The sequence below is a fragment of the Priapulus caudatus genome, unplaced genomic scaffold (assembly GCF_000485595.1).
Source record: "Priapulus caudatus unplaced genomic scaffold, Priapulus_caudatus-5.0.1 Scaffold1342, whole genome shotgun sequence".
Taxonomy (NCBI): domain Eukaryota; kingdom Metazoa; phylum Priapulida; class Priapulimorpha; order Priapulimorphida; family Priapulidae; genus Priapulus; species Priapulus caudatus.
Genome location: NW_014578403.1, coordinates 45,544 through 57,897, shown reverse-complemented (window position 1 = coordinate 57,897; position 12,354 = coordinate 45,544). Strand labels below are relative to the sequence as shown.

Here is a 12,354-nt window from a genome sequence, read left to right as displayed (position 1 = left end):
GAACTTACGCCTCGTATACTTCAAAGATATTTATAGTAAATTGTGTTTCATTTTGTGTTTGTTTTTGTGTGTGCCTGTGTCAGTGACTAATATGCTAATAGAGGAGAAGGAATAATAGACTGGTACTCGCTCCCACCTCGATTACTCGATGGGTAACCCTAACCCTAACCCTAAGCCGAAAGGTGGGACCGAGTACCAGTCTAAAGGAATTTCTCACTTCTGTTTCCTCGGCAAATAGTGGTCACGTGCCAGATCTCGCGAGAATGCGATAAAAACAAATATGTCAGCGCCCTAGCTCTTGATTAGTTCATTTCTGGCAGATTTTAGTAATTCAGTAGGAAATGGTGGGAGTACATGTAAAACTAAAACTCTAGGTTGATAGACATTGGAAGTATTTTTATACCGCGAAGTACTAACTTTGTGTGTGTACGATAGCTGTTGTCATGAGCTCAAAATCTGCAATACAGCTTCTGAAATTTTTCGTCTACAATCCTACTTTGAGCAAAAAGGAAGGAGAGGTACCGTACCGTACTAATAAATGCATTAACTTTCATGTCGTACTAACTAAGTAATTAACCTGCTGTAGACAGTTCGGAGTGGTACCAACTATTCCCACAAAGTGACCATACAAATGTAATGCAAAACAACAACGTAAACCATTCAATCATTCAAAAGCATTTGGCAAATTATTCTAAAAACGTCTTTAATCATCAACTCCTTTTACACTGCATTTGATTTGCTAACGTCCTGAAATCGGCTGGTGGGTTAATTCCGGATCAGGGAGGGTTTGGGACCCCGCAAATGTGTTTTCGCATATGTGCTAAATTAATCCGGGTTTCTAAACTAGGATTGGGCCTTGATTCCTTACACTTACAGGAGGAGAAGAACTTGATGTACTACTATCCTCAGGACGTGCCCCTAGACAACAAGATCAAAGATGTCGGACTCTGCGAGGCTCTGGTCAAATTCTCGCGAACCTTCGCGGCCGACGCGCCGTGCGAGTCGCTGCACACACAGAAGACAAGACAGCTGTTTCTAGAAGCAGAGGAAAACTACTGGCTCATATTGGTAACAATGAAATGCAGCACAACGTCATTTCCGAAAATATTTTAATATGTGATCTTATAGTGGTAATAATAACAATAACAGCAACAGCAGCAACAACAACACCAACAACAATAGCAACAGTAACAATAATAATAATAAATTACAAATGTTACTTAACTATTACTAATACTATCTTAGATTTTATGCCTTTCTAAAGTGGTCTTGTTCTTTTGAGTACGTTTATCGGTCCCTCAATGGACGTGTATGCAACCAATGTCCTCTGTGTATCGGTCCCTCAATACTCCGTTTACTGTGTTATTGCTATGAAGTACGTGATGCAGACTAAAGGAAGACGTAGTGGGTGAAAGTTGCTTAACGCTCATGTATTCCTGTCGCAGGTGATCAGCATCCCTACCGCACAGAAGGTGAAAGATTCGCAGGTGTACATAGAGTATCATGAAGATGATGTACACGACACAGTCTACATGGCCGTACTCAAACAAGCCTATCAAATGTTCAGGGTAGGCTCCTACGCTTTAAAACTAATGTATCGTCACTACGTAGATCCTCGAATGTGGCGCCATTAACATCTAGGATGCACATAAAATATATTTATTACATACATTTAGTTGCGCTCCTAGGGTCTATGTCCCCCAGGGTACTGCCGGACCGTACCCTGGGTACGGTCCGGAATACCGGAACGTACCCTGGTAACTATCTGATATGGTTGGGGTAGGGTTAGGGAGTAGGCGTAGGCGACTCCCTAGACTCGTTAGTGGAGTAGGCGAGGTACGGTCCGGCATATTAGATAGTACCAAGAGTACATAATAAGATCTTATGCGTGATTCACGATATTACGATTAACGCGATCATGGTTAAACAGGGTCTCGAACAAAGCGCAATTGTTATCAAAATCCATAATCGAGATTTTTATTTTTAAATTGGCACAAGAAAACTTGGAAAAGTCGACTGAGAATCAATATATCATCGCTACTGCATACAAGTACTTTATTAACATACCGTATTAATACCATAGTAACAGTTGCAAAACAAACATAACAGGGCTACAACAAGCCCCATACATGCACACACGTAAATGCACACTGAGTACGCACAACAGCATTCAAGCACCCTCGGGACAGGGCGACCGCCGATAACCCGATTGTAACCGATCAACCGTACTTGGGTCCAACGAGATCGATACGAAATACAACGCGATTGACAACACAATATCCTTCACTATATGTAATCTTGAGAGTAGCGCCAGGTACGTTCGCAGCATACCTGGGAACAAGACCGTCTCTCAGCTAGTGGCAACGTAAATGTTGTAAGATACATTACATGATAAATTACACTGTATATATCAGGTCAGACTGAAGTTATTAGCTCACATTGACATGTCAAGCGAGGCTATAGGCCAGGTCGTCGTCCGTCGTACGTCGTTCCGTCCGTCCGCACATTGCTTATCGGTCAACAAACTCAGAAAGGAACCGTTTGAACCCACATGTTTGAAATGGGTATAGTGTTACTCGTATGCCTCCCATATTAAGTCCATTTATGGAGCACGCAGTCGACGTACTTTAGCCACGCACATTTTGGCAAAAATTGGGAATTGCCATATCAGTCAGGGTTCACCATTGCTCATTTGGTAACTGTGAATGAATAAGGGCTAGGGTTTTGATATTTAAAAATTATGCAAATTATGTAGGTTTAGGCAATACATAGCATATATATAGAACACGCAGATAACAACAGTCTGTGGTGGTCACCTCCGTCTGGTCGTTTACAAGATTTATCGACAAAACCTATGCAAAATCGTGCTAGAACATATTATATTTATCAACTATTATTATTATATTTTATTATATGTATAATGGATCTATGCTAAGAAAACATCAAGGCGTTAGCCGCAACTAATCGTTACAATGTGATAGCACTTTGGTTATAAATTATTATAATTAAAAATAATCATTATTATATTTCACATAAAAAATACACATATAATATCAAAGTTATAAAGGGGAGTTCTCGCCACAGCTCAGAGATAAGGCGTTGTCCGGTTTCTGCCGGAGACAACCAGAAAATTTGCGCCGGACAACCTAACGCAGTCGAGACATTGTCCGGGGACAACCCAGAAAATGTGACGAGAAAACGCACTTATTATGTGTCTCCAGGGTCCAACAGCACTTATAGCTGCGGCCCTCCATAATCTATTGTGGAAAGAATCGGCATACCAGCTGCTATTGTCAAACACTCGTAATGTCAGTTTCTGATTATAGAAGGTTGAATTCAACTCGATGGAACTCAGCAAAACCAGAAGTGTCACACTTGAACATTGTATTTTATTCCATTATATTTGAAATTTCCGATGCTTTGCTCACATCGCAAAACAAACAACAGTGGGATCATGTTGATCCGAAAGTTAAAAAAAAAGAAATTGTAGTCAGAGATGAAGGCGTACTGACTCAAAAGTGCCGGCAAATACCATCTCTTGCGATCCTACATTTCAAAATTTCTGGGGAGACCACCATACTCGCATTGTTTTTCACGCCCTCACCTGGAATCCTAGATCCCAATCGAAAACAATACCTATCTGGAGCCAGAGAAACAATGAACAAAAAGTCGCTTTCGCAATGCACCGGCAACACAAAGATGCGAGAAGTGTAAAGAGCCACGTTACTAAGGATTGGAGAGGGAGAGGCGTGAGACATTAAGTATTAAGTCTCCACTATTTGCGCGGGCAGTTTTCTGTTTTCTGGCCCCCTTTACCAAGAAATCCTGATAGCGACACTGTTTTGGTGGTTTCTGACCATATTATCAATTTATTGTGATGAAAATAGGAGATTGGGAATCTTTTTGGGACAACCCAAAATTGTTGCGGACACCAGACTTGAGGCTTGCGTTGTCGCAGGACAACACATTTTTTCTATCGAGACTGTACATATATAATCCTTCGTCTATAATGTTGTCATGGTATTTTGCTCAACTTAATGCTTTCTTCTCACTCACCTCATGATTGGCCTTGTGTGTGCGCGACAGTTCATTGACCTTCGTGTAATATAGTAATCATCTAGTCCTATTGTAAATGATGGTACATTAAATACGTTAACATAACGTGAGGTTACGTATTGTAGATCGAGTGCTTTAAATGTGGTTTCTCCATCTTCGATCACTGTGTGAATCGTCTACATATATTTTTGTCTTTATATGTTTTTGGTAAAGATTATCGAACCTTGATTTATGTGAGATTGCACTTTGCAGCTGTCATGGCACGTTCGACGAGGTGGTGGCAAAGACCAGCTTGGATTCACCTGAAAATACGACCTGAAAGCATTCTCTCTCAACGGGTACGGAATAGTGACGAGACACGAGACACTTTACTCGCGCGTAAACTGTTTTTGTAAACAACCCTCTGGCCACACGACTGTCCCCCCTCACACCCCACCCCTCGCACAACGCGACCTTGCGCACGACCCTTACGCCTCGCTGCCGCGCCGCCGCCTGACCCACGGCTGCATCCATCCTCACTCTCGAGCGTCTCTGACAGATTTGCAGACGCCGTGCGTGAGATCGCTCCTCACCCATCACACTCACGCACGCCCCTGCCTCCTCACTCTCGAACACATCTTCCTCTCTCCCCCTCGTGCAACCATCCTCCTCGCACACCTGCCCCTCACTCTGCGTCGCTGACAGTATTTCCGACGGTGCCGTGGGACGCTACTCTCCCCCTCACACTCACCACGCCCCTCCTCCTCAACTCTCACACACACCCCCTCCTCCTCCCCCTCGTGCACCCCTCCCTCGCACACCGCTCCCGCTCACCTCTAGCCGCTCTGACAGTATTGCAGACATCCGTAGGATCGCTCCCCTTCCCCTCCACACTCACAGCCACGGCCCCTCCTCCTCATCGCTCTCATACCACACCCCTCCTCTCCTCGTCCTTCGCACGCCCCCACCCCTCTGCACACCCCTCCCTCTCTCGCGGCGTCTCTGACAGTATTTGCAGACGTGCGTGGATCGCTGCGACGTACTGGACGTCTTCAACGGCATGCAGTTCCTTCCGCTCGACAAGAACGGCTACCTGCGCACGCAGTGCTTCCTGAACCAGACCGAGGCCAGCTTCCCGCAGGTCAAGTACACGGCCTTCCTCTACAACGAGTCGCTCGTCTGGTGAGTGGTCGCCGGCGCGCGCGCAGTGGCTCGGAGAGGGGAAGAGGGAGAGGGGGAGAGGGGGAGGGACGGCTACCTGCGCATGCAGTGCTTCCTGAACCAGACCGAGGCCAGCTTCCCGCGCAGTCAAGTACCACGGCCTCCTCTACAACGAGTCCGCGTCGTCCTGGTGATGTCGCCCGCGGCGCAGGCCGCTGCTGGAGAGGAGGGGGAGGTGACAGCTTGCCTGCCGCATGCAGTGTCCCTGAACCAAGCTGAGGCCAGCTCCGCAGGTCAAGTAACGCATTTACCTCTACAACGAGTCGTCGTCGCTGGTGATGGTATGCCGGCGGCAGCGGCGGAGAGGGAGGGGAAGGAGAGGGAGGGAGGAGCAGTTGCTACGTCGGACCTCGGCCTGATGTTGATGTCTCGTGTTGCATCGACGTCGCGATTAGTATAGTCGGCTGTCTGCACACACACTCTTCTCTTCTCTCTCTCTTCTCGATTTCTATCTCTCTCTCTCTTCATTCTCTCTCTCTCATCGATTTCTATTCTCCTCTCTCATCCTTCTCTATCTCTTCTCCTTCTCCGGATTCTTATCTCTCTCTCTCTGCTCTCTCGATTTATCTCTCCCTCTCTCCATCCTCCTCCTCCCGCCTCGTCTCCTCTCGATCAGTGAATCGATTTCTTTCTCTCCTCATCCGGGGCTCTTCTCTCGTCTCTCCTCGTCTCTCTCTCTCCTTCTCCTTCCTGCTCTCTCCCTTCTATCTATCATCATCTCATGAGACTGAATGTGTAAAGTGTAGCAGGAGTGACTGCAGCAGGGTCGACATACGGATACTGTACAAGTACCTCACCACGAGTCTGTCCCTCCTGCATGGATCAGAGCTCCAAGCTGGCACTTGCTCCCCGCGAAACCAGGCGCGCACATCTCCCACGATACTAGGAAAGTGAGTGAGAGGATCCTGAGTGCCTGCCCTCCTTCCTGGTGTTTAAGTGTCTCTGAGTGTAGGCATGCTGGCATCTGTGGTGTGTCGTGTGTGTTCGTGGTGTGTGTTGCGCGGTGTGTGTGTGTGCGTGCAGTCGCTTGCGTCGTGCGTGCGTGCGATCGCGTAGCGTGCGTGCGTGCTGTGTGTGTGTGCGAGACGGTATGTGGTGTGTGGGCCCACTGTGCGTGCGTGCGTGCGGCGCCCGTGTGCGTGCGTGGTGTGTGTTGTCTGTCTGTGTGCTGCGATGTACTGCGGCTGTATATCTAATGCGTCGTTTATGTATGTGTGGTGTCTTCTGTGTGTCTGTCTGTCTTTCGTAATCTTCGTCTGTCTGTATGCCTACCTGACTGTCAAATAAATAATGAATAAAACTAATAAATAAATATAAATAAATAAATAAATATATATATATAACGCTAGAAGTAGATCATAAGGAATTCCTATTATCTACTTATCTATTATCTTCCCTATTATCTACTTCTGGTATATACTCACATGTAATTTGATACTCGTGTCGCTGTTTGCTCGATGCGTAGGTTTATAACGGGCCCGCCTAACCTGGCCGACACCACGAACCTGGGCAAAGTGCCTCGCATCTTCGTCAACGTCGACGGCAAGAAGTCGGAAGAGTGCCACCTGGTGGTGTACCGGGCGCTCAGCGCCTCCGTGTGTCTCATGGTGGAAGGTACGTTCGCTTGTTGTTTTTTTCACCCGGGGAGACGACTTTAATTTCTGCGTGTTTGAATTAGTGTCGACGTTAGTGTGAACCAGCAAGAATGACACATGACATCCGTCGTGCAGCAAGGTGACTTGGAGATGTTGAAGGTGAAACAGGTGAACGCACGTGATAATAATACGTGTTGTCTGATCAGCAAGTTAACCACACGCACCTCGGATATTGTCACTAGGTTGATCAAATTGTCGAATTGACTTCACTTTATTACTAAGCATGCTTCTAACTTTTAGAATGCTTCTATTGCGATACTAAGGCATTTTATTCAAACGCGAGCGGCCGTGTTTTTACGTGTGTTTATACTATACTATAGAGATACTTCAGTAGGTCGCCCCCGGGATTGCTGCATCAAGTTTGCTAACGTGTATCTTTAACGCGAGCAGCCCGTGTGTTAACGGCGAGCGTTTCTGCATGCCTCGCAGGCTCCTACCAGCTGAACTTTGACTTCTACCGGCTGCTGGATCAGTTCCTCGGGCCGCAGCTGACGGTCCTGGCTTCCGACATCGGCGAGCAGTACGGCAAAAGGCTGTCCGCGTGAGTGTGAGGCGAGCGCGCGAATCCGCCGACACCGCCGCCGCGCGACGGCGATTTCGTGTCGCGCGTCATGGCGTCTCGGCGGCATAAACGTAAAGCCTAGCGCAGACCTGCGACTTTTTCATGCAACTCGACATCGATTCCAGAATCAATCACTGTAAAAATTGCTGTGAAATCGCTACGTCTGCGAGAACGTGCAACTGCAACCGGTAGCGATTCTGGTCGCTTGCGACGAGTTGCAAGAAATCAAACTGTTTTGATTTTGAGCGACTTGTCGCTCCCAATCGCTCTCAAATTGCTCCCAAATTGCTCTAGAATTGCTTCGAAATCACATGTGTGCGCACACGCGGCGACACATCGACAGATCGCTTGCGGTTGCAGGTTGCAGCGACGAGCAACCAAAAATTGCAGGTCTGCGCTAGGCTTAACGTGACGTAGAACGTTGCATGACGTAAATCTACACGTAACAGGCTCGCCACAAGCACGTATACTTATTCATGGCAATTTCATGTCGCGGGTTACGTCTTTGTTTGCGGCGACGCCGCCGTCATAGACTGCGTTCGTCTCGCGTGTGTATACGAAATTGTAAAAAAATTCGCGAAGGATCTGTTGCGGAGCGCATGCGCGGAGTGTCGTATGCAACGACGTGACCCTGCACGAGATAGGGTAGAAAGAGTAGCCCATGGTGGAAGATTTCAGAGCTCTGTCCAACTAGGTCAGGCTACACGTGCACGTGCGTACGGCCGACATGTTCGGTACATAACAGGCTTGCAGGGTGCGAAATTAACGGGAGTCCGAGTCAAATACTCCTTGATTTACTGTCGGACTCCTTGATTTGACATATGCAGGAGTCCGTGTGACTCCCTGAAAATTCTGCCATACTAAAGTTTGTTCCGGAGCACGGCCTCGCGGAATTACTGTATTTTTTCAGGCTAATGTCCAAAGAAAATTTGGCAGACGCACACATGCGTTATTGTTTATATCTTTAATTTGAACTCAGACTGCGGACTCCCTCATTTTGCTGCGGACTCCCTCTTTTTGAGGGTAGGGAGTTCACTCCTTGTTCAAAAGTTAATTTCTACCCCTGGGCTTGCTTTAACAGTATCGTTAACGTGGTTTGTGTGTCTTTGTCATGGCATAAATAAATGATTAAATAAATAAATAAATAAAAATAAATAAATAAATAAATAAAAATAAATAAATAAATAAATATATATATACTCACATGTAATTTGAAATGAATCTATCTGAAATCTGAATCTATCTCTATGAAAAAACTGATCATACAACATGTTATCAGGAGTGAATAATAATGGATTATTATAGATTAATAATAACCTATTATTATTCACTCCTGAGAATATAATTGACACAGGCTTGTCTTTAACGTGTCGTTTCTTTAACGTTCTCTCTCGTCAAGGCCGGCGACGCTAGCCACAAGTACATCTTACTTTCAACACATGAACCTCGCCGAGAAGTCTTCGCTGCACGCGACGTCAACGGCCGCACCGTGGACCACGTGCCACCAGAGGTCGCCAAGCTAATTGCCGATGTGAGACGGACCTCGCGATGTAGAGTGAACGCCGTGCTGGGACGCGGGTGGAGAGGAGGAGGGGCGGGGGCGGGGAGGGCGGGGAGGAGGGGCGGCGGGAGGAAGGGGCGACGCGGCGAGACGGGAGGGGAGGAAGGGGCGGCGGGACGGGGAGGAGAGAAGAAGAAGGGGGCGGGGGGGGAGGAAGGGGGTGTTAGAGGTGAACACCGGGGTGGGCAGTGGCGGTGGGGTGTGGGGGATATTATTATTGTCGTGGGAGCTTATTATATATATATACATATATATATTATGTAATATATATTATATATATATATATACTATAATATAATTATGTATATATATATAGAATATATACATAGAGAGAGCGAGAGAGAGGGGGATAGATATATAGATTATAATATATATATATATCAGGAGTAGATAATAGGGAAGGAGTGTGACATCAATAAACAAGGAAATTCGTCATTTACTAGGCCTTAAAATACCTAGGATTTACTACGCGTAACTCATCCAACTTGAGCTCAAATCGTAGACAGTACATTCGCCTAGCATCGTGCGAAATCGTTTCCTCGTATACACAGCAATCCGGAGATACAGACTAAAACGTACGACACCGATTATCATTTTGGCCATCAATCCAGCCGATTGCCCGCCTATATTCAAACAAAAGGCAGCTGCTAACGTTGCTATTGCTAACTCGGCGAGCATGTGGCTCGCTAGGAGATTAGGCATCAACGCCAACACAGATAACCTTTGACCCGGTACACAGTACATTACCGGCTCCGGCATACAGCTGGCTATGCCCCCACGCACGCCACACCAACCGCAATCAGCAGCAGATCCGGACTCAAATTTCCAGACGAGCCACATTGCCTCGCCGAGTTAGCAATAGCGCGTTAGTAGCTGCCTTTTGTTGAATATAGGCGGGCAATCGGCTTGGATTGATGGCCAAAGAATGGATAATCGTGTCGTACGTTTTAGTCTGGCATCTCCGGATTGCTTGGTGTATACGAGCGAAACGAATTTCGCTACGATGCTAGAGCGAAATGTACTGGTGTACGTTTTGAGTCAAGTTGGATGAGTTACGCGTAGTACTCAAGTTATTTTAAGCTAGCAGTAAATGATACGATTTCTCTTGTTTATTGATGTCTCACTCCTTCCCTATTATCTCCTCTGATATATATATTATATGCTCGCGTCGTTGTTTCAGGTCAGGGGACGACTGCGAACTGGTTGTGAAGGGACCCCACCCCCTGCCCCCAAACCCAAAAACCCCCAGCCCCCACCCCCCCCCGCCCCCCCCCCGCGCCCCCCCGCCCAACCCCCCCAGCCAAAAACCTCAAACCCACCCCCCCAAAACCCGCCCCACCCCCCACCACCCCACCAACCCCACCCCCACCACCCCCCAACCCCCCCCACCACCCACCCAGCCCCCCCCCCCCCACCCCCCCCCCCCCCGGCGATTGCTGGGTCGTCGCGCGAAAGAAATCCGACCAACGCGAGCTCTACTACGTCAACCAGAAGTGCAGCAACCTCATCGAGATACCATGGTTTTACGGGTGCGCAGTAACATGTGTAGGGTCGCGCGTAACATGGTAGTGGCGCTGTTAGCGTCGGTAAGGTGGCACGTGTAACGTGCCGGTAGGGTGGCGCATAGGTACTGTGGATTTGAGGTTGGCGCAGTGTAAACGTGTGGTAGGTGGCGCTGTGTGTGGACGTGGTACGGTGGGCGCGTTAACGTGGTATGGTGGCGCTATTACATGGTACGGTGGCGCGTGTTAACGTGGTAGGTGCGCGCCTGTACGTGGTAGGTGGCGCCTGTAACGATCGGTAGGTGAGCGCTGCTGAACGTGGTAGGTGGCACTGTACGTGGCGCTGTAACGTGGTAGGTGGCGCTGTAACGTGGTAGGTGGTGCTGTGACGCGGTAGGTGGCGCTGTAATGCGGTAGGTGGCGCCATGACGTGGTAGGTGGCGCCGCAATGCGGTAGGCGGCGCTGTAACATGGTAGGTGGCTTTGTAACATGGTAGGTGGCTCTGTAACAGTGTAGGTGGCTCTGTAACATGGTGGGTGGCTCTGTAACATGGTGGGTGGCTCTTTAACATGGTAGGTGGTGCTGTGACGCGGTAGGTGGTGCTGTGACGCGGTAGGTGGCGCCGTGACGCGGTACGTGATGCTACAGTAGCCGGCACACTAACCACAATATCATTGTTTCTACATTCGCCCTGTTTTTGCAATTACTCGATGCAAACCATTGAGGTCGGACAACTATTTATAAATAGTTGTCCGACCTCAATGGTTTGGAGCTGTTTAGCCGTTTAGCACGTTCAACATCAGAACCAAATCAGTTTTGTACAGATATTTTTCGCGATTCGATACCATGCGTCGGATTGGTAAAAACGTTTTAGTACCATTTATTTGTCTCGTGCAATGCCTGTGGAAAATCGAGAGCGAGTCAGTTTTATATTTGTGTCGTTTTTCGTTTCTTTTGCAGAAGAGGTTAAGAAACTCTGCGCATCACATTTCAACAATATCTTCTTCTTGGACTGAGGCAGCCTTGTATATATGGCCAACGTGGAGCGATATCCGCTACCCCCCAATCTGTCCTGTTCAACGCAGGAGACAATTTCGAGATGGAAAATATTTAGAAAGCTAGGCTGAAAATATTTAGATGGCAAAACGGCTTCATGCAATCGACTTCCCCTTTGCTCTGATTTATGCCAACATGCAATTACAGGTGATTAACCGCATGATGTGCATTAATTATGTGTGTGCGGTGTAAATAATTCAAAGTTGTAAATAAAAGTCACAAAGGTTTACGTTTTTTTTCATGTGCAATGCATTTAATTTATTGCCATTCCCCGACATTTTCATTCAGTACACGGCTCCCAGACATTCACAACACAGCAATTAACGTCTATATAATAATAATAATAATAATAATAATAATGCTTGTCACCGATTAAAGATCATTTACAACTCGAAAGCAAAGTATAGTTCCCACGAACGTCCAATGACTAACAGAAATATTTTTACACAAACGATATTTACTCTTAACTGTATATCTCAAGGAATAATCGCATAAATAACATAAAAACTAAATAGTTGCCATTTTAGAATAAAAAAAAGGATAAGCTGTCCAACAAACAGTGTACAGTGTTATACATTACATAAAACAGTACACACTGTTATACATTACATATAACAGCATGCAATGTAATACATTACACATTTTAGTATACACTGTTATGCATTACATAAAACAGTATACACTTTTATACATTACATATAACAGCATACACTACTTCGAAGTACCGTAGTAACGCAGTAAATACGCGTGTGAAAAAAAAT

At 46.8% G+C, this 12,354-nt stretch overlaps 1 protein-coding gene across 1 annotated transcript; it reads left to right on the top strand.

The window, feature by feature from the left end:
* The first annotated feature begins 271 nt into the window (after window positions 1-271).
* On the top strand, window positions 272-11,829 carry LOC106816302 (vacuolar fusion protein CCZ1 homolog). Its single transcript, XM_014820884.1, is given in 14 exon segments — window positions 272-518; window positions 877-1,068; window positions 1,446-1,562; window positions 1,565-1,568; window positions 4,309-4,394; window positions 5,045-5,217; window positions 6,006-6,146; window positions 6,722-6,870; window positions 7,341-7,452; window positions 8,873-8,945; window positions 8,947-9,023; window positions 10,215-10,248; window positions 10,460-10,547; window positions 11,492-11,829. Coding segments are annotated over 14 exon segments (1,383 nt in total). The 5' UTR covers window positions 272-443; the 3' UTR covers window positions 11,554-11,829.
* Window positions 11,830-12,354: the final 525 nt, after the last annotated feature.